Source organism: Peromyscus eremicus, chromosome 13, assembly GCF_949786415.1.
Source record: "Peromyscus eremicus chromosome 13, PerEre_H2_v1, whole genome shotgun sequence".
NCBI classification, from domain to species: Eukaryota; Metazoa; Chordata; class Mammalia; order Rodentia; family Cricetidae; genus Peromyscus; species Peromyscus eremicus.
The window spans coordinates 48,003,873-48,028,314 of record NC_081429.1 but is presented as its reverse complement, the minus strand read 5'-3'; the positions used below and the strand labels follow the sequence as shown (position 1 = coordinate 48,028,314).

The 24,442-nt window shown below is 46.6% G+C and overlaps 1 protein-coding gene across 1 annotated transcript in view; it reads left to right on the top strand.

The window, feature by feature from the left end:
* Nrp2 (neuropilin 2) overlaps positions 1-23,521 on the top strand; it is a 116,788-nt gene extending 93,267 nt beyond the window's left edge. Inside the window, 2 exon segments of the mRNA XM_059278130.1 lie at positions 17,517-17,567; positions 20,236-23,521. Coding sequence (XP_059134113.1) covers positions 17,517-17,567; positions 20,236-20,540 — 356 coding nt within the window. The 3' untranslated portion in view covers positions 20,541-23,521.
* The last annotated feature ends 921 nt before the right edge of the window (positions 23,522-24,442 follow it).

The following is a 24,442-nucleotide window of genomic DNA, read 5'->3' as shown; positions in this document are numbered from 1 at the left end:
TTTTCACGGTTAAGAAGCCCTCTCTTCTGCTTGCCCTCACTCACTTGGTGTCCCCTCGCTCTCACATTCCTTTACTGCTTTGTGTTCGTATTTTTTTTCTTACAAATACCCATCCAATCTGCTTTTAAAATCCTCCATCCAATTAAAAAAAAAAAATGAAGATGGGTTAGTCATCGCTTGACAGTGGTAATTGACCTGTTTAGACAAGACCAAGCTGATTTCAATGGGCGCAGAAGCCTTGGCAAACCAAAGTGGAATTTACCTTCAAGTCTAGCCAGCCTAATTAATACATTGTTTGAGAGTTCTGGCCAGCCACACCAAATATGGCATTTCCACCCACTTGGAGTATTCACCTAGCTGAATCCCAGCAGCCATTGCAGTATCATTTGTGTGTGTGTGTGTGTGTGTGTGTGTGTGTGTGTGTGTGTGTGTGTATGCATGCACACACACCAGAAAGAGAGAGAGAGTGAACTATAAAGCTTTTCCATATGATAAACTAATTCTGGCTAAATAGCAAAGGGTAGCACTCTTGGTAACGGAGCACTCTTGGTAAGGGAGCACTCTTGGTTGAAGCTTATTTACCACCAGGTGAATAGCTACCGTTGATTGGCCTTCTCTGAGCCTGTTTCCCCATCTGTAGAACGGGTTAATATACCTGATGTATAAAGGGACCAGTGGAGAGACTGCAACATTATAAACTATTTGGTATATATGAAGGCCGAGTACCACCCGAGTCCCCGGTCCCCGGCTGCATTTCCCAAAGCATGTGTGTGTTTCTCTCTCTTTCTTTCTTTTCTTTTTTTCGTTATTTCTTTTTTAAATTGATTTTTTTTTAAATGAGTCCGCATGCTCTCAGTCTAGCAACACTCTCTGTGTCTTTCCCCCAGGGGGCACCCTCCAGCCAGGGACCGAGCCCACAGTGGACACGGTGCCCGTGCAGCCCATCCCAGCCTACTGGTATTACGTTATGGCGGCCGGGGGCGCCGTGCTGGTGCTCGTCTCCGTCGTACTGGCCTTGGTGCTCCACTACCACCGGTTCCGCTATGCGGCCAAGAAGACCGATCACTCCATCACCTACAAAACCTCCCACTACACCAACGGGGCCCCTCTGGCGGTGGAGCCCACCCTAACCATTAAGCTAGAGCAGGAGCGGGGCTCGCACTGCTGAGGGCCGAAGCAGGAACAGCGCCCAAACAGACAAGAAAGACTGCAAACACGTTGCCTCGATTTTGCACTTTTTTTCTCCTCGCCTAGTCTCTGCGTGAACCCTCAGACCGCTCTCTCCAGGGTCTCCAACCCTGAGCACTCTTATCCGCCCCAACCGTTCTCTGTGCTCCTTGGTTCCTACTTCTCTTTGCTCTGTTATTTTTGTTTGTTTTCCTTATCATTATTTTTCCTTTTAATCTCTTTTATTCCCTTCCTTCTTCCTTTCTTTTCTTCTTCCTTCCTTTCCTTCCTTCCTTCCTTTCTTTCCTCCTTCCTTCCTTCTTTTCTTTCTTTTACATGATTCTAAACCAACAAAACCCAACTCTAATGCTGCATCTGGAATCCCAGAAGAGATCCGCCCCTAAGCACTTCACAACCCAAGGCTCAGTTGGTTTTGTTCCAGAGACAGGCTCTCTTGTTTTCTCCTCTCCTTGCCTTATCCCATCCCTCCTCTCCTGGGCAGGCTGCCAGGTGTCTTGAAAGGAGCCTGGTTCTGTATGTATGTACACAGTACACTCCCATGTGAAGAGGTGTGTGTGTGTGTGTGTGTGTGTGTGTGGTGGGTGTGTGAGGGAGAGACTGACTCACTGTGGAGGGGGGGAGTGTGTGGGTGTGTGTAGAGAGGGGCTCTTCACTCACTCTTGTGTTACTTCTCCTGGGGTACATTTTACAAGAAAATAATATACTGTACACATTTTGTTTACTTGGAGAAGAAACTGAAGCTTTTTTGTTGCCTTATCTAGCTCTCTCTGGCTGGGTTTTTGTTGGCTGTCATTATCATCTCCAGGTACCTAGAAAAAGAGAGGCCACGTGGAATACAATGTGGCTGCACCCATCCTTATCCCCATCCCCAACCCACCTGACCCAAGAGGATGGTTCCTCCAGGGCACTCAGACATGACCCCTTGTGTTATGTCTCCCGGTGTCTTTGAAGTCACAAGATAACAGCCATTGGGTTCATGGAGCCATCCTTACTTCCAGCCCTGAAGCAAATGTGTCTCATGTTGCCTTATAAAAGAAAAAAAAGAAGAAGAAGAAGAAGAAGAAGAAAAGTTCATAATGAATGTTTAGCTCTGATGGTCCAATCATGGAATAAGTCATAAAGACTAACACACCTGGGATGATGTCAGTGCAGTAGTTTTGTTTAAATTGAGAGCAGGAGGGGGAAGACAGAAGAGAGGAGATGGAGGGACTCATGTTGTCTTTGGAAAGTCTCCTCACCCCAGGGCATCATCACATTGAGCCTAACGTGGCATGGGGTTGAGGAAAAAGGTATTCTTTGGTATTATTTTGGTCATTGTAATAGCATTTGTAAAATGTGAGGGAGAGGGGGTTATTTGCTTTCTTTTCATGGTGTTAATGTGTGCCTGAATCTTTAGCTACTGAAGTATAAGGCTGTCCACCTGACTTATTCAGATGTTATAAGAAAACAGAAAGGAATCATTTGCTGAAATGTACCGGTGTGCTGCCCCTTAAAGCATTCATGGCATCTAACCTGATGGGCTGGCCTGCCATCTGCAGATGCCACAGCTTGGGCAAAGAGAAGGTGCATCATAGAGGCACACCCATCACTGCCTACTCTTCTCCCTAAACAACGCACAGGGAGGGATGCTAGTGAGCGGCTGCCCAAGGATTCTGTGCAAAGAAAGGATTAAATAACAAAGTCAATTTCATTGCAAGAAAGTGTATATTTGAAGATTTTGGGTATACTAGGGCTCAGTCTTGGAGGGTTTGTTTTCTACTTTCCACTGAAAAAGCATCTTGGGAAGTGTACAGTTCTCTCAAGATGGTTTCCTGGTCAGATACATCTCCAGACACCTTCTAAGAACAAAATACTAATGATTCTTTTTTTTTTTTAATTGCTTGGGAGAGAGCTGCTCAGCATTCTTTCAGAGTAGCCAGATAGGTCCCCCTAGCTCGCTCTCAGCCTTTGCGTCTGGTTCCTTTCATCCTCCTGAAAGGACGTGGTCTCCCACTCTTAACTCTGTTTCAAAGAGCTACTCTGTCTCAACTACAGCAGCTCCGCCAAGAAAAGAAAAGAAAAGATGAAAGGCTAGTGTGTGGTTACTTTGAGCTGTCCTACCTCAACGGAAGACGGAGGAGGAAGCGTGAGCAGGACGTGGGCAGCAGCCCTGGGTGGGAGGGAGCCATGCCAGTCACCAAGGGCTTTTTTTTTTAAAATCAGGATTGTTCCCCTCTGGCTGAGCACTTAGGGCCAGGCATTCCTTGCAAACGATTGACATTCCTACAGGTGCCCTGTCCAGGCATCAGAAAACCACAGCTAGAAAAATCCATCTGGTGTAGCCAAAGCAAGATGTCAGGCACTTTGTGAGCTTGCTCTGTGCTCATCCGATGCCCTGTGCAGGCAGCATCATCTTCATGTACATGTCACAGAGGAGGAGAGGGTGAATCCCATGATACCCTTTGGCTGTGATTCATGCTTAAGTTCTCTCTCTCTCTCTCTCTCTCTCTCTCTCTCTCTCTCTCTCTCTCCTTCCTGCTCCCCCACTCCAGCATCTTTCATAGTATTTTCTAAAAAGGGTAGCTTATGTGTAAAAAAAAAAAAAAAAGCCACACCTTGCTGCTTTAAAAAGCAAAATTCCGTATCCAGTTAGGGAGGAAAGCATCACTCTTGTCCAAGGAAACTGGACTGGACAGATGAATACATGCATGCTGGAGTGTAGCGTTGCTTCCCAGAAGACAACGCGGTGATACTAACTGCTAAAACGTGAAAGAGTGCAATGAGTGATGTGAAGGGCCAGCTGGGGCTGGAAAGCGTTTGCCTTACTAGAGGTCTCACAAGAACCCTTCCTTGAGAGGATGCTAACAGCTGCCCTCACCTATTGCTGGCACACGCAGGAAAAACAAAAACAAAAACAAATGTAGCATTGCCGTTGACAAAATGGGACGCCGAAAATAAACTCATCCTTTCTCTTGTCCCACTCTTTTTGATTAGAACCAGAACGGGCGATCCAGTCATATTTTTGAGGTCGATACCCCCATCTTTTAAAAGACCCCATCTTTAAAATAAAAACTTAGCAGGCAAGCAAACACCTAAAAGGTCAAAAATTACCAAAGAACAACAAAACAAGAGAAACCTAAAGATTTTTAACTTCCTGTTCTTATCCCCTCTCCCTGTAACTGTGACACCCCTTGCCTCGCTCAGCTGCCTGTGTGTCAAAATAACTTGTGGATGTTGAAAACTATTTGAAAATGTATTGTGTGGAATGTAATAAAATGATGATATTTTTATACAAACATCTGGGTTTTTTTTCCCCCGCAACCCCCCCCCCTTTGCTTGTGAGAACAAAGTTGAAGTGTAAGCTTTGAAAAAAAATTGATGTCTCCAAAGTTTCCACATCACCTTCTGAACTCTGGGGCATCGGTGTGGGGGGGAAGCTGAATGCCAGCCTTCCTTTCTTTTTCTTTTCATCACTGCTTGCTAGGAGTTTTATCCAATTGGTGCAGCTGAGCCAACTTTTATGATTGGTGTGGGATTTTGTGAAATTTGCTAAGTGCTAAATTGCTGAATGTGATTCCACAAAATTTCTCTTGATGGCAAATCCAGGGAGACTGGAATCTCCTTTCAAACTGCCCCAGGGGGAGTGGGTGCAGCTCTTGTGCCTGCTGTACTCAGCTCCACAGAGACACAGCCCTTCCTCTGGAAAAGAAACGACGACCTCTGGTCCCACACCTACCAAATGATTACTTCCTGGGGGACACTGATCTCCAATTTATGAATGATTTCCCTGGAGCAAAGGGAACAGGGAAATCTTCTAGCGTGTTCGGGGCTCAGAGATGGTCAGGATTTCAATTTTGGACAGCTAATGAAGATTACAGGATGGATGTTGTGAATCTAGAGCTATCAGAGTGGGCATTTATTAAAGGAACATTCTGTAAAAGCTTTGAGCTGATAGAGACCCACTTGAGAGTCTGATCTTCTTCAACAAGTTTTTTGGTTCTGTCTGGTTTGGTGGTTTGATTTGGTTTGGTCTGGTCCATCTCTGTAAATAGTTAGTGATATAGTTGTGGTAGATAATCTGAATCTAAAGGAGATTCCGGAGGGAAAAATATATAGGAAAGGTAACTTCCTAGTAGCTTTGAATCTCTCAACAGGAGGGGAGAACTGGTCACAAGAGGATTTATGTTGCTTCTGGTGTACTCAGTCACCCCAGGGTCCTTTCTAAGAGGCTGAATGATCATCCTAGATGGTCTTGCAAAGAGAGACCTGCCCTGAGGACCCCTTTTCTGCCAGGGTCCTGATTTTTCCTAGGTCCTATCGAAACCTAGACCCGTGATTCAGCACATCTCAGATCTAAGACCTGTCTTAACCCTGTAAAAGGGAGCCTGGCTTTTCAGAGCTCACAGGAAACTGTTAGTACAGATGGCTCAGGGTAGATGTCATTATCTATCCTCTGCAGGAGCGTAGAGTTCAATGTCCATGATTAGAGCATTGCCTGGTTTTCCCGTGCCAAGCACAATTACCCATTTTGTCTAAGTAACATTTGGCTGGCCTAAAACTGTTTGTTCCCGTTAACAAAAGGCAAAATGGAAGCATCTCCATGTGTTTACTTCCACCAAAGACCCAGACTGCCTACATTTGCCTGCGATGACCTGGGACCACACATGCCAAACTGAATTGAATCAGTCAGAGCTTATGCTTTGTTGGCATTGCTAACAGTTTTGGAGCCACTTTGGGGAAGTATTCTGCCTTGCCTCTGGGGCCAAGACTTATTTTGGGGGTGCTCTTTCTCCCCGAGAGGATAACAGCTGCCAGGAGTCAATTTTACACGTTCTTCACATCACTTTCACCCATAAACATTCCTGCGTGTATTTCAGACTTAGCCCAAGTGTAAATGTTGCAGAAATGATGTTTCTGTGAATCATAGATTGCAGATGTCAAAGCCCAGTGTGTGCACCCTGTGTTAGCTCCCACCTGGGCCTTCACTATGACTTAAATGTGCGTTCTTGCTTCGACACTGCCCTCCTAGCCCAGACCACCAAAGCCCAGCCAAGCGAGTGTGGCATGGACTTAGTTTGCCCCACCGCTCTTCACGGACTGTGGGCTTGTGCTGCACAAACACGGTGGCCTTCTGTAATCGGTGATGAAAGGAGGTTCATCTTGAAGTTTTGATGTGTTTGCGTTGTGGCCGCACATCTGAGGCGGATAGGTGTGGGCTTGGTTTTGTTGCTGTTATTGTTTCTCTCTGTAATTGTGCAGAGCATGGGGGCTCTTGCAGCTGTAATTTGCCTTTTATCCACCTCATTGATGGCCCAAAGAAAACACAAAACGAATCCAGCCAGAGAAAGGGGAAGGGAGAGGGGGAAGCCCGCTGATTATCTTAGAATCAGCGGGACGGGGGGGGGGGGGGGGGATTGTCCTAAACAAAGAAGTTAGAAACCAGAAGTGGTGGAGGATTTAATTAAGCTTCACCTCGGTCAGGTGCACAGGAGTTTGTGCTGAGGTCAACTGCAACCAGGAATCTACTCCCTTCGGAGTCATGGGACCATAGTCACAGCTGGAGTGTGTTTGCCTTGACCTCTTGGAGTCATTCTATATGGCACCCATCCTAACTGGAAGGATACAGGATTTAGGAACTCTCCACAGAGCGGAACCCTAGTTAGCAAGATGTGGGGGGGGGGAATCACAAATCTGAGAGCTTCAGGTGACCAGCAGAAGCCATTTCTGCCCCAAATCCTCTGGACAAAAGACCCACAAATGACATTCCCTTCTGGGTAATGTCATTGCTCTTGGGACTGCCTGTCATGACCTTACAGAGCCACAAGAAGTCATTATAAATAGTTAATCATAATCTAATGTAAATTCCCGTGGGCATTGGACTGAGGAATGAGAAGCATCTTCAGATGGGTCCGGAACAGAAGGACTGGAGGCTGGGTGTTGGGTGGGAAAACACCTTCCCCTTGGAACCACACCACTAGGGCGGTTATTGACACCAAAGTTGAGGGAATTTTCAGATGGTAACTGGCAGGCTCCTCTCTCTCTCTCTCTCTCTCTCTCTCTCTCTCTCTCTCTCTCTCTCTCTCTCTCTCTCCCTCTCCCTCTCCCTCTCCCTCTCCCTCTCTCCCTCTTTCTCTCCCTCTCTCTCCCCCCCTCTCTCCCAGTTCCTAAGTGTATATGGCTACCTTTCAAGAAGTACAATAATACAGAAAAAAGCAATCATTCACTTTATTGTTGACCAACCCCAGTCTCCTCCCCAGAAGTGACCACAAAGATGGTCTGAAACCACCTCTTTATACCTTTAGAAGCACACAAGTTCCTGTCAAATGATGTACTTTGCTTCAGCTGGAGTTCCTTTGGTTTCACACCATACTATCATAATGCTTCTTCTTTTGCCTGGAAAACCTGCTTCGTTTCATGTGACGTCTTGAAGAGCCTTCCGTACCCATGTTAAGTTTATTCCCCCAATCACCCCCCAATGTGGCCATATTGTCTTGACATGCCATAGTTTATTAATCGTCCTCCCCATTTGTGGTTATTTAGATTACATCTAGTTTTCTTTTGTTGTTTGTTTGGGTTTTGTTTGTTTGTTTGTTTGTTTACTGTTATGATCGCTACTACAATGAAGACGGTGTTTTCCTCTTTTCCTGTTTGCCTTTTAATAAACGTTGCCAATAGATAGCAAAGGTTCATCTGTGAGGGAACCTGTTTTCATGTGGGGGAATTGCAGAACCTAGGAACACCATGGATATGGATCCCCTCCCATATTTTCATGGAACACCTAATCTCTGTGACTCTCTCTGAAGTAGGCACAGTCCTTGCTACAGAAAACTTTGGGCAGTTTTAGGAAATTCAGAACTTGGGACGTACTTCGCTAGAACTTTAAAATATTTTTTAACCACCAGGTTGTGGAGAATATGGTCCTGTCTGAAAGTGGCAGCTATAGCCCAGGTTGATTCTGTCCCTGGGTTCAGCAAGGAGTCCTGTTGTCCATGATTAATGAGTTCTGCTTGGTTTCTACAAAGAGCGACTGTGCTGTGCCTTGTTGTAATTTATTTATGTTTTCTACTAAAAAATTCATGTAAAAATATCCTTTAAGGTCACTGCACAGCATTGTACTGCAGACCAAATGATTCCAGCAACTTCAGGTAGACCCACATGCCAAGAGGAAGTCTCAAATCCTAGGGGACCCCCACGAAGGGGAAGGCCCTGAGAGGAACAGAGCTTGTGGGCTGAGAGGAGGCACTGATCTTTCTTCCAAGGAGGCTCAGGGCTTTGGCAATAAAGGAAAGACATTGGCAGCGGGGTTGTTCTCTGGTGGGATGTCTCAAAATGTAGGCAAATCTGTTTATCCCACAAAGCTCAAGCAAGGAATAGAGGCAGCAGGAGGAGAAGCCAACAGACCTGAGTCTGAAACACTATTTCTAACAAGAGCACTGCCTTGAGTTCCATTGTATATGAGACAAGAGAGTCATAGCATTATCACATTAGCTCAGAGCATAAGGAAGAGTGTGTAGGGCCATGTATGTACCGTGTGGGCTTTTTCTTCTCTGAAAAAGATCTAGCATCCCTTCCTCTTGGATGTTTGACCCAGTCACATGACTCAGGAAATAAAGAAGACCCAGTATGAGGCCTGGTAGGCTCCAGATGCCACGATGCCAAGCCCTAAACACAGTATCCCCACTCGTCTTCTCTGTGGAGTGGTACACACTTGATCACTACCCAAAACAAAGACTCCCATCCAGATATGAATACACCTCTGTAACTTGTGGAGCGCTACCAGCTCCAATGATGATAGGAGTGTGCAAAGCACTTTGAGATGGATGTGTCCCTGACCAAAATTCTATTCGCTGAGGGTCTGCTAGATATTGGAACACATTTTAGCACCAAGCACCTTTTGTCTTTTGTAGTTCCTTACACTAACAAAGGCCAGTAGAGGAGCATGATGATTTGGAGAGGCCGTTGTGCACCTCTCAATTGTTTCTCTAGGAATATCTCAACATATGGAATTGAGAACCAGAAGATAATCTTTGGGACCTAGACCAAAGCTACCATGGACAGGTCCAAGGAGCTCAGAGGGGGCACCTTAGCCCAAGCCAACTGTAGACCGAAAGTATGACCCAACCAACAATGTTCATGGGAAGCGTTGGGCCCATCACCATTTCCAGGGTCTAAAATTCCAGATAAGGCCACAGTGCCCATCTCTCTCCCCCATAGAGGACCAGATCTTCACCCCTTCTTATGCCAGGTACAGTTCAGCCTCCTCCCTTCCCCTGCCTTGGTGGTTCCTCGTCTGGTGTCTTTACATCTCTTTACCCTCCTTCTTCCAAGACCTTCTCTCAGAAAAATCATAGGCAAGAGTCCTTCACTGAAGAGCTTAACTGATATTTCCTCCAAAGAGGAAATTCTTGTGGGAAGACAAATTTAAAGCCAACAGAATCTTTCTGTTGAGATGATAGTCCTCAACTGCCAGCAAGAAGCTGGAGAAATGTATCTTATGAATGGATTGAGAATGATACTTTTTTGGCCTCTGTAAAATTATATTATTAGTATTCATTCTTACTTATAAGAACGTAAACGCAGAGGCCAGCTCATAAGTATAGTGAATTTTCTTGGTGACATTTGTGGGAACAAAGTGGTGGCATTTGTTAGTCTTCTAGAAAAATGATCACTTTCATACTAGAAGTTGGTATCAGTTTTGATTCAATTCTGTCTCCCCTCTTGACCAAGGTTGTGCCAAATCTCCCTTCTGAGTGATGTTTCTTATATGGTCACTTTTATGGTTTGGGTAATAAAATGTCCCTCCAAAGGCTCCTGTGTTGAAGGCTTAATCCGGAGTTGATAGACAGATAATTGTGTCATGAGGGTACTGACTTTATCAGTGGGTTAAGACATGGATAGGTAAATACGGGACAGGCTAGTGGAATGTGGAATGTGGCTGGAGAAAGTGGATCACTGGTGGTGTGCCTCTGAAGGGTGTACCTTGTCCTTTGCTGCTGTCTCTCTGTCTGTTTCTCTCTGTCTCTCTGTCTCTCTGTCTCTCTGTCTCTGCTTCCCAATGGCTACCAGGAGGTGAACAGCTTTGCTCTGCCCTTCCCTTTTTGCTGTGTTCTGCCTCCTTGAGAGCCCACAGTAATGGGACCAAGTGACTGCTGGAACCATAAGGCAAAGCAAACAGCACCCCCACCCCCCGTTTGTTCCACTCAGGCATTTGGTCCCTGTGATGACAAACTGATTGACACAGATCACTTGATTACTGGGACTTGGGGACGTCAGAAATGTCAAAAGTCCCACTAGGAAAAGGAAAATCTCTGGCATATAAATTTAGGCGAATTCTTTTCCTTCGCATCTCTAAGAATGCGGGGAGAGAGGTACAGCACTTTCCCCCTGAGATTCTCTGTGTCTTCCTTAATAGAAACTAGCCAACAAAAAAGAACAGAGAGCCGATGGCTTGTTGACATACCTACTTTGGGGGATGGAGAGTATCTGGTTTTTCAAAGACTTAGTTGGTTTAAAAAAAAAAAAAAGATTCCAGAATTTTCTCCCCTGTCCTGCAAGCCTGTCTATACTATAGTTAAGCATTTCCCTGGCTGCATTTTTCTTTTTGTGCCATTGTTGAGGCTCGGTGGAGACTTCCTGGCCCCAGCTGCTCATCTGCCTCCATGCTTGAATGTATTATTAGGTCACTTCACGGCCTTCTTGTTTGCAGTTCATATTTCCAAATCATTTTAGGGTTTCTTCCCAGTTTTTAACTAAAAATAATAGAAAATAATGACTGCATGCACAACTTCCCCAGTAATTTCAGAGCACCCCCCTTTGTCTCTTCCTAATGAAAACCACATGGAAGAATTCCAAAACCTGTTTTTTCCATGACCCTCCGTACATTTGACTGTGCCCTGAAAGATAGAAATACATGCTAAAGGATCTTCGGGTGGGAGGGTGGGGTCCGGGGGGTTCTAAACTGAGGCCAAACTCAGCAAGAGATGAACAGCTCTCAAGTAGCCTGAGTTTCTAATGCAGATTTGGCAAAGTCTATATCAACATCTGAACTTCTGGCTCCTCACAGCAACTGGGGATGAACGAACTGAATTAGGGAAATTAAGTGTGGTGGGGAGGGAGAATCCTCAGCCAATACTAAATGCTAAACCAAATTAAACATTTTGAAGTGCCAAGAAATATCTCCTTAGCCCTCCATTATTTCTGGTTTATTGAGATCTCAGTGTTATGTTTCCTGCTGGGGGAAAAAAATAAAACAGAATGGCTGGGAGAATTTTCGGAAGGCGACTTCCACCTGAATGACCCATTGATTTAGCTGGCTTAGGGGCTTCAGGAACTTGGACTCAAATCCAACAATGGCTCTAAGCAGCCAAGAGCGAATCCCAAATAACTCAGAAGCTGCAAACAAGGTGTTGAAAATCTGTAGCTTGCTTTGGGTCTCACGCTGATTTTTTTCAGTGGCTTCCTGCATTCTCCTACCTTCCTCTGTCCGCTTCATCTCTACCAGAGAGGTGTTGACACTTGGTACCTGCAGAAATGACAGCATTCAGAGGTTCCCTGTAAGAGGCTCTTGAATTCTTTCGAAGGTGGTTGAATTTTAGTGGTTTCAGTAGGACTCAAGTCTAGCTTTCTGTAAGATGTTATTGGCCCAGCTCCAGTTAAGGCTTGAGATGAGGGCCACGTGGTACCCATTTTATCACCTCCTGAGTTCACAGCACTAGTTCCTAGGTCAAACAAGCAAGTGTTGAAAATGTGGAACTTTGTGAATCCCAATGCTCAGTGGTTTTCATGTTCTTCTCAATGACTTCAGAGAGGACGGGGTTAGGGTAAGGGATGGTCAGTGAGTATTACGGGATGGCAGGGCTCTTGTGTTTAAAAGTCTCCTTGTGTATGCCAACCCTCATCAGAAAAGCAGGCGATGGGGTCTGGAGAAATAGCTCAGCTGTTAAGAGTGTGTACTATTCTTGTAGATGACCAGCGCACAACCACCTGTAACTCCAGCTCCAGGATATCCAACACCTTCTTCTGGCTTCCATGGGTGCTCACACACATGTGACATGCACACTCACACAAACACACATTAAAACGAAATAAAAATTTTTAAAGGAAAAGTAAATGCTAATGATGGCATTCCGGAGCAGAGGAGCCCAGAGTGGACTCAGGGAGGTCAAGATAGACAGGGGCTCTGCCATTTAGGACCAAACTGAGAAATGGATGTGTATGCTCCTGGGCCTGTGTTCTCTATGTCCCATGCTGCCTCTGTTCAGGGACAGAGCAATGCTATGCCAAGTGCTCCTCTGAGTGTCTTTGCCCCTCGCTCTGGGTGGCAAGCCTGGTCCCTCAAGCCCCTGCTCAGAGTTGTCATGGAAGGGCCTCGTTGAAGAAAATCAATGCGCGACAGTGTTCCGAAATGATCGCATGCAAGTGACCCGGGGAGGGACTGTCTTAAATTATTTATCTAAAAGCAGCCAGTGGTTTGAAGCAGACTGCCCATTCCCCGGGCAATCTTGTGAAGTTCCTTTTACGATGCAGGAAGTACACAGCACACTGTCACGGCCAGTACACTCACGGTAGACCACAGCATACCAAGTGGTGGAAGTGAGGGCTGAGAATTTCCTGATAGAAACTGCAGAAAGGCGAACTAATGCAGAAAGGAGTGATAACCGCAAAGAATTGTAATGGAGGGAGGAGGGGCGGGGATCGGAAGGAAGTAAGAGCAAGAATTCTTACAGGAGAGCTACATCAAGGTTGCCGGGGGTTTCCCAGCTGCAGGTTGCAGTGTCAAGGGGTGTTTCCCCTGACTAGCCTGTGTGGTCTGACAGTACCAGGCAGCATTCCAGGCCCCCTTAGGGGAGAAACTCTTCTCATTAGAGGAGGCTCTTTGTGAGTGGGCGTGGCTGCTCACCATTTGTGTTATAGTGTTACAATCTGCTATACAATCTAGCGTAGTGTTACCATACTTGACTCTTCTAGGGTGAGGGAGCTCCTGGAGCAGTCCAGAGAGGTTTTAATGACGAGCTACTGTGTCTCTCGTTCTGAAAACACAGCATAGCAGGAGATAGGCAAGAACTTGAGCACTCCGTCTCGTACCTGTCTCTTGATCCTGCAAAAAGAAAGGGACACCTGAGGGGACAAGGTGACTCTTGGGCCTCAGATTTCCATTTCAACATGAAAGCGGCCAGGGTTTTGTTAGTCGGGTGATTTCACTTTGCAATGGCGGACACTCTGCCAGCGTGGTGGCTCAAGCTCTGTCTAATGCCTTTCAGTCATCCGAGCTTGTCTCACCCTCTGGCTGCACGGGTCTTCAGCAGCACACAGCAGGCAGGTCTGCCTCACTGGTAGATAACTACATGGAGGGAGACTTGTGAGTCACGGGGGAATACAAGCCAAAAAGCCAGGAAACAAGTGTGTGGGTGAAAAGGCTCAGATGCCGATCCTGACCGTCAAACAGACGAGGCGTAGAATGTCCCCAAGCCTGGCATAGAATGTCCCCAAGCCCACCTCGCAGGCGTCTGAATGCTCAAGTGCCCTCCTCCTTATTCCCACATCTTCCTTGCTGACAGTTGCCTGGCCTCATTTGCTTAATTCCTCCCTTAGACTCTCCGCACTGCGGAGTCCCCTTTACCAATGCTTTATTGTCCCCTATGCTATTCCGGGTCTGAGCGTCTTCATGACAGACACCCAATTCCATACATCTTTATTACCCACATTCCAAGTAAACCCTCCTTATAAGCGATGGTTGGTTAATTGGTTAGTCCAGACTGCTTTGACGCACAACGTAGTGCAGCCTCCTCTTTCTGGGTGATGCCTATCACGGAAATCTCGAAACTCCAAACTTCAGATCACAAATAAGAAGTCCTTAGAAGCTATCGGCAAAGTGATGAGCCAGTGATCCAGCCAAGTGGTTACAGGATGCACATCCTGCCACCTGGGACCCCAGCTAAGGAGGATGCTTGCTTTCTAAGCAGCAGAGTGGAGAGGTTGGAATGATAGTTCCGTTGGTATCAAAAGTGCCAGCCTGAGTTCAATCTGCAGAACCCGTGTAAAAATACTAAGTGTGATATACATGCTTATAATCCCAGCACTGGATAGGTGGAGGCAGATCTCTGGGGTTCACTGGCCAGCCCTGGGGCTCACTAACCAGCCATGGGGCTCACTGGCCAATGATAGGGCTCACTGGCCAGCCAAGCTTGCTAAATTGGCAAGTTCTAGGCCAACTGTCTCAAAAAACAAACAAGCAAAAAACAAAAACAAAAAATAAGGTGGATAGCATCTGAGGATGATATTTGAGGATGTCCTTCTGCCCCCATGTGCGCACACACACACACACACACACACACACACACACACAAGTAGTGGCAGTGTGGTAGCAGTGCAGTGACCTGCCTACCCAAAGAAACTGAACAAGTCTTAGCAGCCTGAGGTAGTCGAGCACAGTTGAGTAACCACATGGAAAGGGCCGCCATTGCATTAGGCCTGGAGAGTTAGCGCCCAAGCTTTGTGGGCAGACTGGCCTGAGACTGAATCCACACAGGGATCAAGAGCGGGGTCATGGGAACCCAAAGGTTGGAAGCGGAAGTCCTGTGGGTGCTGAGGTCTCTTCCTGACCTGTGCTGCTGGGAGGTGTGACTCATCTCACTCTCCCCAGCCTAGCGCGCACACACACACACACACACACACACCCCTTACCACTAACACAATCTTGGATCATCCTCTCCAAGTGTTGCCCCCATGGCGGTTAGATTCTAAATCCTTGTCATCTCCAACCTGTCCTCAGTTCCCCAGCTGGCACAGCATCCTGGGGCTGACATTTCCCCCTCCCACACAGCTGCTACCTCACTCTCTGCCTGGAGCGCCAACTCATCCTTCTTCCTGTCTCCTGTGGGAGCCAGGACCCCTCCTTTTGGACTTCGTGGTGGCAACGGCCCCTCCCGCTCTTACTTGTTTTTGCCAGGATTCCAGAACCCTCCTGTATCAACCACCGTCTTCCTTCCTGCATCCTAAAAACAAACAAAGAAGCAAGAGCATCCCTAGGTTTACCTCGTGGGCTCAACTGAAAAAGCAAGGGCCCAGTGAAGAGCAAAGAGGCTTCTGAGAGAAAAACCCCTTAATCAAATACAGATATCAAGAACACGAGCAAAGGGACTAGAGAAATTGCTATCAAAGTAAATTGCTTTTTGTACAAATGTTCCTTTTATTTGGATTCTCCCCAGTGTGCTATTCTCTCTTTAAAGCTTGGCGAACAGATGTGCTTTTGAAAAGGTTGATTAACTTATCCTTTCCTTGACCCCTTCCCACTCACCCACATTCCTGGGATCGGTGATTATTCCAAGAGCGGAGCGGAGCCACTGAAGTGTTCCTTACCTTAAGTGGCCTTTGATTCTCCAGGTGCAGAATCTCAGCTGGGGCTGAGCAATCGATTCCATTGAAACTTAGAAGTGGGCCAGTTCTTAGGAAGCTATCTTTTCCAGTCCTCTGCCTCTAGAGATAGCAGGCCTAGGGGGGAAAAATGTCCCCACGGTCACTGCCATCCGTTCATTCTTTTCTCCTCAAGATCAGCACCACACCCACCCCCTTTGTAGTCTGTGATCAGCGGTGACCTTGGTCTTCTCTGGGCTGTGAGATGGAACAAGGTGACACTCCAGCCTCCGAGAATTGTTCTTGTCTTTGCAAAGACCAAACACCTGAAGCAAGTACAGGGTTTGACCCGGAAGTCGCTATTAGGAGCCCCACGGTTTTCGCAGTAGTCTGACTCACATATAACGTACATCCAATATTCTGTGGCTTCTAACCATGAAGATGCTAAGATGTATGAGCATCCCATCAAAGTGATTAATTGTCAGAAATGTGAGCTTTTTCCAGGGTCTTTTATATATATATATATATATATATATATATATATATATATATATATATATTCCTATTTTTAAAAAAGTCTGGGTTGACTTTCACAAGCTCCGTGAGATCCTGTGAGAGACACCACCTGCCTCTTGTTGAATCCTGTTCACATCTTCATTCCAAAGAAACAGCCTGCTTTGTGGGGGCCTGGAGAATAATGCAGGAGATGGGCATCGAGGTAGGAAAGCTGGCATGGCCTGCAGATGCCAGTTGCTATGCTAAAAGCATGCCAGGAGTGGGCTGGCTTTAGAGAGGACTAGTGCCACATGGCATTGGTCCTTTTGAGTGGATCTTGGCAGGTTGCTCTGTGTGTCCTTTTCTAGAGGCTGCAGGGGACATGAACAGGCTTTAGCGCTCTGGCCAGGAATGAAGAAGACTTTTAATAGGATTGAAAATGAGTAGCTTTTTAAGGGTGACAGTGATGGATCCATCCTCAGTTCAGTTTGTGGTCAAGGTGATGGTCCCCCGATAGACAATGCTGATGAGCAAGATGGTTCATGTAGCCTAAAGGTCTTTCTTCTCATTGCTGCTTCAGCTGTTTGAGGCTTTGAGTGTCCTAATTAGCTTGAGACCTGGGCAGAAATGAGAGGACCCTGCTTACCATCGCACGCTGGAGTCTCTTTTGAAATGTTTTAACACTTTAGACAGGTAATTTTCATTGGTTCTGATTTCTGGAAGTTGGACAGTGTGGTACATAAAACGCCCATACTTCCAAGCCCTCGAATCGTCATATAAAAGAAAAAGATAGGCATTGATAATACTGGAAAATTTTAGAGTAAATTAATGTAGCTCTGTTCCAGCCAGAACTAATCAGATTGGGTGCCTAGGTTTGATCTGTTCTAAAGTATGAGGGGAAAAAAACAAACAAACACAAAAATAGTCTGAGATGGGGAAGGGAAGAAACAGCAGCACAGACAGATGAAAGGGGGAGGACATTAAGACATTATTTCCAATTCGTTTACATCAAGATATCTGATGATGAAACACGACTTCCTTCAATTGCCATATATTTATCGAAATCCAGAGGAGCATGACTCTGGCCCTTTTTGTCTACTTGGATTCATGGGTAGGGGGTACTTAGTTTGCTACCTTAAGTACTGGTCACTGCAGCGGTGTGGCTGAGGGTGCACACAGGAACCACGGGGTCTTCCCGATACCCAAACCTCAGCCGGTAATGGATGAGTGACAGAAACACAGGGGACAGAGGTTACTTCTGACCGAAGAGGTGACCTTTCTTGGTTCGTTTTTTCTGGTCATTGTTGGAAGAAAGCTCGTTCACAGGAGAAGTAATCTAGGAACGTGCATGCTGAGTGATCTAAACGTGTGATTCTCTAGAAGCCCGCCACAGTGGGGATCCAGGCTCAGAAATGGTTGGCTCTTCGCCTTTTACCTGTGATGACAGAACTTCTGATAATCTGGTGTGTTTGTTTCCCCTTTTTTTTTCTTTGTTTTCATAGTGGACATCCCAGAAATCCGTGGGGGAGAGGGCTATGAAGATGAAATTGATGGTGGGTATTACTATGATTGAACAGATAATCATGAAATTCAACTTTGGTTATAAAAACGTCAACAAAAATAATGCTCTGGCTATTGGAAGGCCAGAATTTAGAACTATCAGTCAGAAATACAAGTGAAAAGAACCCAGAGGAGAACGAAGAAACCATTAATTACTTTGCCAAGGTCAAATCTCCGGGTTGAGAAAGTTTATCGGAGTCCCTTGGCCTAATCTGAAACAGGCAACTTTCTTTATCAGTGGACTTCAGATCTGGATAAACCCTTTAGAGGTGTAAAGTGAGCCCCTCTCTGCTGTCACTGATTGACCTCTATGACCTTCACAGAAAGGCCTTTGTGAGTTATCTGACCAGTGAACAGTCTCAAGCTAGCTAGCATGGGCAGCTCATTCCGCCGCTTTCAGGGAAACCTTGTTACACTATCCAAGATGCCAGATCTTGCTTATTGATGATTTAAGGGTTTGGTTCACACTGCCCACCTCATTTTTTCACACTTATTCCAAGCTCTATTTTTGCATTTCAAATGCACATACTTCTAGAGGCTAATTCAAGAGTCCTGGGGATGGGGAGGCGAACACATAGGTGTGATTTCTACCTTCAACTCAGTCGTGAAAGGTCTCCTGGGCTTTTGCGAGAGCCAGGCCTGAAGTCTGAGAGCCCCAACAGCAAAATCCCACTCACAGAACGACTTCAGACCAAGACTGAACATTCAGAACAGTTTCTGAGCAGTTGCTTTTAACTGGACCTTAATCAGAAACTTCAAGCGTAGTTATAGAAACCGGAGGGACAAACCTAAACAGCACCTTGGGAGCTGGCTGCAGGGTCTCCCTGCCAAAACCACTCTAACTCCCCTTTTATGGGCAAAAATGCACGGCTGGCCTGCATAGGAGCCTGCAATCGATCACGCAGAAGCGCTAAAGCCAGAAGAGAGGAGGGGGCTGCGGGAAGCTGACTCTGGCCCTTTAACTGCTTGCTGACTGCCTGGGGTGAGGTAGCTGGTCACCCAGGTCCTTTAAACCTCAGTGGCAGCACCTACTAACAAAAATGTAGCACCCCTGTCCTTTCCTCTTGGACATCTTAGGGGACCCTGAGCAGATGGGTCCTGCACGCAGTCATGCCTTGCTCCTACATTAGACTCGTGAGGATGTCCTTTTCCTTAGGCGATGGCAAGGCCGCAAGCTGAGTGTTTCTGGGGTGGGGTTGCTTCACCCACAGAAATTTACTTTCTTACTGTTTTGGAGGCTTGTCCTAGGGGAAGGTACAGACAAGGCTGGTTCCTTCTGAAAGCGATGAGGTTCTCTTCCTCTCTCTCTCTCTCTCTCTCTCTCTCTCTCTCTCTCTCTCTCTCTCTCTCTCTCCTCTCCCTCTCCCCACCCCCTTCCTCCCTGCCCCATCCCTTTTTCTCCCTGGCTTGTGCATGGCCATTTCCGTATTTGCTCACGTCTACATTCTCCCTTTTCATAAAGTGCCAGTCAGATTGGGGTGGGGCCCAGCCTAATGACCTCTTCTTGTTGCCTCAGCAAAGCCCTTGACTCCCAGGAAGATCGCATTCTAATAAAGTACCGAGGGTTTGAACTTAAACAGCAACGGTGGAGGCCAGTTTAATCTGTACCAATAAAGTATACCTGTCAAGGGAGGGCTGAGGGCTGGGAAGGAAATCTGCTACTTATATGCCCAGGAATGCTAAGTGGAGAAACTCGTGGTGTGGAAGCAATCTCAGCCTGGCCTTTGATTTGACTTGAGGCAGTGGGAAGTGAGGGATGAGAAGGTACAAAGAAGTGTGCCTGTGACACATGGCCGTCCTGTGCACTGGACAGTCCCCCTGAGTTGTCTGCTGAACCCCGAGTGTTGGGGACACAGAAGAGTGGTGGTACACCTGCTCAGAGTGCATGGGACCCTGGGTTTGGTCATCACCAGCAAAAGCAAACAAAACAACAAAACCTGAACTATGTAATGGGAGTCGGTTTACTTAAACGGCAGTTATTTATCTATTTATTTATTCTGTGGTACTGAGGATTGAAATTAGGACCTCAGCCATCTTAGGCAAGTACTACGACGTCACCAGCCCTTAAATACCAAATACACAGGGGCTGAGGCTATAGCTCAGTCGGCAAAGTGCTTTTCTTGCATGCATGGAGCCCTGAGCCTTATCACACACAAAACTGGGTGTGGTGGTGCGTGCCTGTAATCCCACCAATCACGAAGTAGAGGCAAGTCCAAGGCCAGCCTGGGATACCCTTTATAAATGAATAAAATGATATCATAGATAGATAGACAGACAGATAGATAGTTAGATAGACAGACAGACAGATAAATAGATAGATAGATAGATAGATAGATAGATAGATAGATAGATAGATAGATAGATAGATAGATAGATGGGGCGGGGGCTGTACTTACTATGTGCCAGGCTGCAAGCCCTTGACAATTATTGGTTCTCTTAATCCTCCTAACAACCCAGAAGATTGTCGTGTTACTGTCTCCACTTTACAGACGAGAGAATGGAGTCAGAGAAGAGGTTAGGTCACAGACCCCAAATGACACAGCTAGGACACAGCAAGCTTCCCGAGTGCCTGCTGCTCACTGCTAAGCCCCCAAGTGACTCGGGGCTGGGGAGCCTGCGTTGTGTCTCCATGCCTACAATCTTGTGTGTTTTGTGCCGTAGATGAGTATGAGGGAGACTGGAGCAACTCTTCTTCCCATACCTCAGGAGCTGGTGGCCCCTCATCTGGCAAAGAAAAGAGCTGGCTGTACACACTGGACCCCATCCTCATCACCATCATCGCCATGAGCTCGCTGGGTGTCCTGTTGGGGGCCACCTGTGCCGGCCTCCTCCTCTACTGCACCTGCTCCTACTCCGGCCTGAGTTCACGCAGCTGCACCACTCTGGAGAACTACAACTTTGAGCTCTACGACGGCCTCAAGCACAAGGTCAAGATGAACCAGCAGAAGTGTTGCTCGGAGGCGTGACGGGTTGCACCTGAAGCGCTTCTGACGTTTCATTCCAGTGAGAGGGGCTAGCGAAGAGTACTTTTTTTTTTTAACCCCCTTTGGAAACTGAATGCCATAATCTCAATCAAACCAATCCAGAATACTGAAGGTATGGGCAGGACAGACAGGCTAGTCTAGGGAAAGAGTGAGATGCAGCCATGAGGGGAATTATTGCCCACCAAGGACTGTGGTGGCCAAGTTACGGCAGGAGCAGGGCCGTGTTCTCTGCCGGGACAGACAGGAGCGCATCTCTTTGGAGTCACAGTTCTATTTTGTTTGTGGGTTCGTTACGACTATGGTTGTGTTATGTTTTTCTCTTTTTGGTTGTGAGCAATTCAAAGAGGCAGAAGAGAATGGCTTGTCCAGTGGGAAGAGGGGAGAGGACCGTGACTCCCTTCCTCTTTAATCAACACTTGAAAAGCCAAGGGTCTTTCCAGCCCTTCCAGCTTGAGAAATGAAACTTAAGAAACAAGAGCCACCCAGCTTAGCTTGCCCCCGGATGGTCTTACAACTCACGAGACTTGCTGGGGGTGTGTTCAGATTCTGCCAGCCTACCCTAGGAGCTGCCGTTTTTTCAGTCCTAGCATATCGAAGTAGGATGTTATTGCCTTTAACTTTTTTTAATCCAGGGGAAGATTGCCATTTTAAGGTCAGCTTGAACAATTCTTTCTTATATACAATTTAAAATAAACCAGAACAGAAACTTCATATGCCAGAATCCATAGACCCACCTCTATGGTTAGACACAGACAAGCCTTAAAATGCTTTGATAACTGGGGGGCTATTCTTTAATCTTGACCCAGAGTTTGTGGCTGTGGGGCGTCCCTTTGTGGGGACTCTGCTGGTGGCTTTGCCTTTTCTTTTTCCTCCTATTTGTTCTTCTACAAAGTATACATATATTCACATATGCACACACACACACACACACACACAGTGAGAGGGAAATTTTGCCAGTCTCTATTCTCTGTTCTCAGAGCAGGATGAGAAGTCAGGTGGATGGTGTGTTTCCTCCTGACCTCTAGATAGAAAGAACAGGGGAAAAGGAGGAAAGAGAAGCCCAGCCTGTGTTGGGAAGACTGAGCAATGTGGACAGAGACGTTTTGTTGATTGGTCTCCTTGATAGGTTGATAATATTGATCTCTTGTGAGCAGGCTCCATCCTTGTAGGGACGTGAGGTCAAGGACATGCATGAGTTGCTTCTACCCACAAGTCTGCAAGTGCTGTGGATGAAGTAGTTCACCACACTGCTTCAACCTCAGGAAGACTTCAGTTCTTATTCATACACGTATGTGTCATGTATACAGACACACACACACACACACACACACACACACACATGCATGCATGCACACATGCAGCAGTTTATGTGTTTTTTATAAAGTGCCTTGATAAAAATGAAGAAAAATGTATTTCCCCTCTGGGTAGGAATCACGACAGTCTCACAAGTTAAGGCATTCCTCCTCCTCTGACCCCAGTGACCCCATTCCCAGCTCCCCTACCTACCCACCGCTGAGCCACAGCGGAATGAGTCCTGCTCCCTGGGGAAAACCAGAACCCTGGATGACTCCTGAAAGGGAGGTGTCAGAAACAGAACGGAACTGTGTGAAGGATAAGATTGTCCTCAAGATCCAAATCTTGACTTTGTGTTAATGCCTAAAGATTGTCTGTGCTCTAGAAATCCATGACGAGCCCCACCAGTTTGCCCTAACTGTTGCATATAAGTGACAGACTGACCATTTTTGCTGCTGTGGTCACCCACGACTTCATTTGTCTTGCACCCAGGCCAAAGGAGCAGGGTGAACGGGACTGGCTGGTTCCTTTAAATGTTAACTTATGAAAACGCTAGTTCAGATGGTAACGTCACAGTGTTTTGTATGCAGAGAGGGAAACGGTCATACCGACAGCTATTTATTCCCATATGTGTGTGTGTGTGTGTCTTTGCGCGCCTTTGAGTTCTCTGTATCTACTGTGTATGTGCGTGGTCACGTGGAACTCAGTGGTGGTGTTGTGACTTTGACCTAGAGCCTGAGTGTTACTGCTGATCTTGGCACTCCTTGGCACAGTGGTAGAGGTGGAAAGTTAAGCTGTTGAGCCCTGGGGGCTTAGTGTTAGGTGCCCTCTGAGCTGGGCATGCGGTAGAAGGAAGACTGTATTTGCTCATTCTCCTCTTCACCCTCCCATGCAGCTAGGATTCAGAACCCTGAGAGCCTCTAGGGAGGAGAGACATTCAAAGGCCCACTCTGGGAGTCCTGGCCCTCTCATGCCCAGTGGACCGTTTTGCTATAATTCCCCAAAGACCAGCCCTGTCTATAAACCTGCAGTTCTGTTCCATGCCACTCAACCTGTATCCCTTTTACAAGTCCCGCATCCATTTCACTTCGGCTGAGTTGAGGCTCTGAGTGGACCCTGAGAGCTAAACAGAAACGGGGTGCCCAGGGCTACAAGTAGATACCTCACCAAGGCTGGAGGCTGGTCTGTTGAAAGGTGTAAAGAAAGACAGAAGGGTCTGATTCTAACTTGGCCAGGGGACACCTTGGTGCATTGGTTCTCTTTATCTTCAGATAGGCTAGCTGGTCCATCTCCTTGAATGGTTCCCTTTGGGAAACCTAACTCACAGTATTGATCTCTTTTTTTGCCTTGTACTGAATGACACATTACCTCCATGCTCTCCTGGACTAGGTGGTCCACAGGGCCACAGGGTTGCTTTCTCTCTTTGGTGGGGATGGGGAGTTCACAGGGATGAGCATGAATGACAAGAAAATAGGGGTGGGGGAAAGTGAAGCTTTTCCAGGGTGTGCGGTTAAAGGGATTTGACCATTCACTGGCTGAGCCAGATCACGGGAACTCGAGAGCTTTTACTGTGATTCTTCAATGTAAAAAATAAACAATGTCAAACTGTGTTTATATGATTTGTATAAAGCCTTTTTAAGATTACTATTTAAATAAACATTATGCCAGAACTATTTTTCCTGCATTATCTTTATTGAAGACAAAGAGGGCTGGGATTTGGGTAACCAGATCGTCCCGTATGCTGGACACTTTTCTGGATTTTACCAATCAAAGTTTTGTGTCCTGGGAAACACTCCCTGTTAGTCACCTTGGACTGCCACAACAGGATGTCTTAGATCAGGCAACCTAACCATTTAATGCTCCTCCTTCTGGAAGCTGAGAAGTCCAATATCAAGAAACCAGCACATTTGGTGGCTTCCTAGTTTGTAGATAGCTTCCTTCCCTCATGTGTGCTGTCTCCACCTTTCCTTGGTGAGATTCTTTGACTGCTGCATCCTTGTAACCTAATCTAAACCTAGTTACTACCCAAAGACCCCATGACCTCCTAATACCATCTCAGAGGAAGTTAGACTTTCAACATATGAATTTGGAGAGAATACAAATGACCTTCATTCTGGATAAACTGAGATGGTTTGTCATTCTCTTGAGACAATATTACTCAACACTGGAGTTAGTAGCTTGTACAACTTGTCAACATTTTATAAAAATGAAGATATCCTGAAGTCAACAATGGCTCATCTGGCCATGGGCAATATCTAACTACCGGTGGATCTTACCTGACAGACTTCAGAAGCTGAGATCCCTCTCTTGGGTCGGTCACTTCAGATTTCTTGCTGCTTCCTTTCTTCTCTGACTCTTGATTCTCAACCTCTCTGATGGCCTCACGGCCTGGGAGAGCTCTCCAGGCGTGGCCCCAGGCCAGCAGCACTGGCATCAGTTGGGAGCTCACTGGAGATGCACACTTTGGGTTCCATCCCAGATCTACTGAATCAGAAGCTCTGGGGACAGGGCCCAGGGGTTCTCTATTTCAAAAAACCCACCAGGTTTTCTGTTGCTCTTTCTGCTCTAAGAACCACTGGTCTATAGCCTGG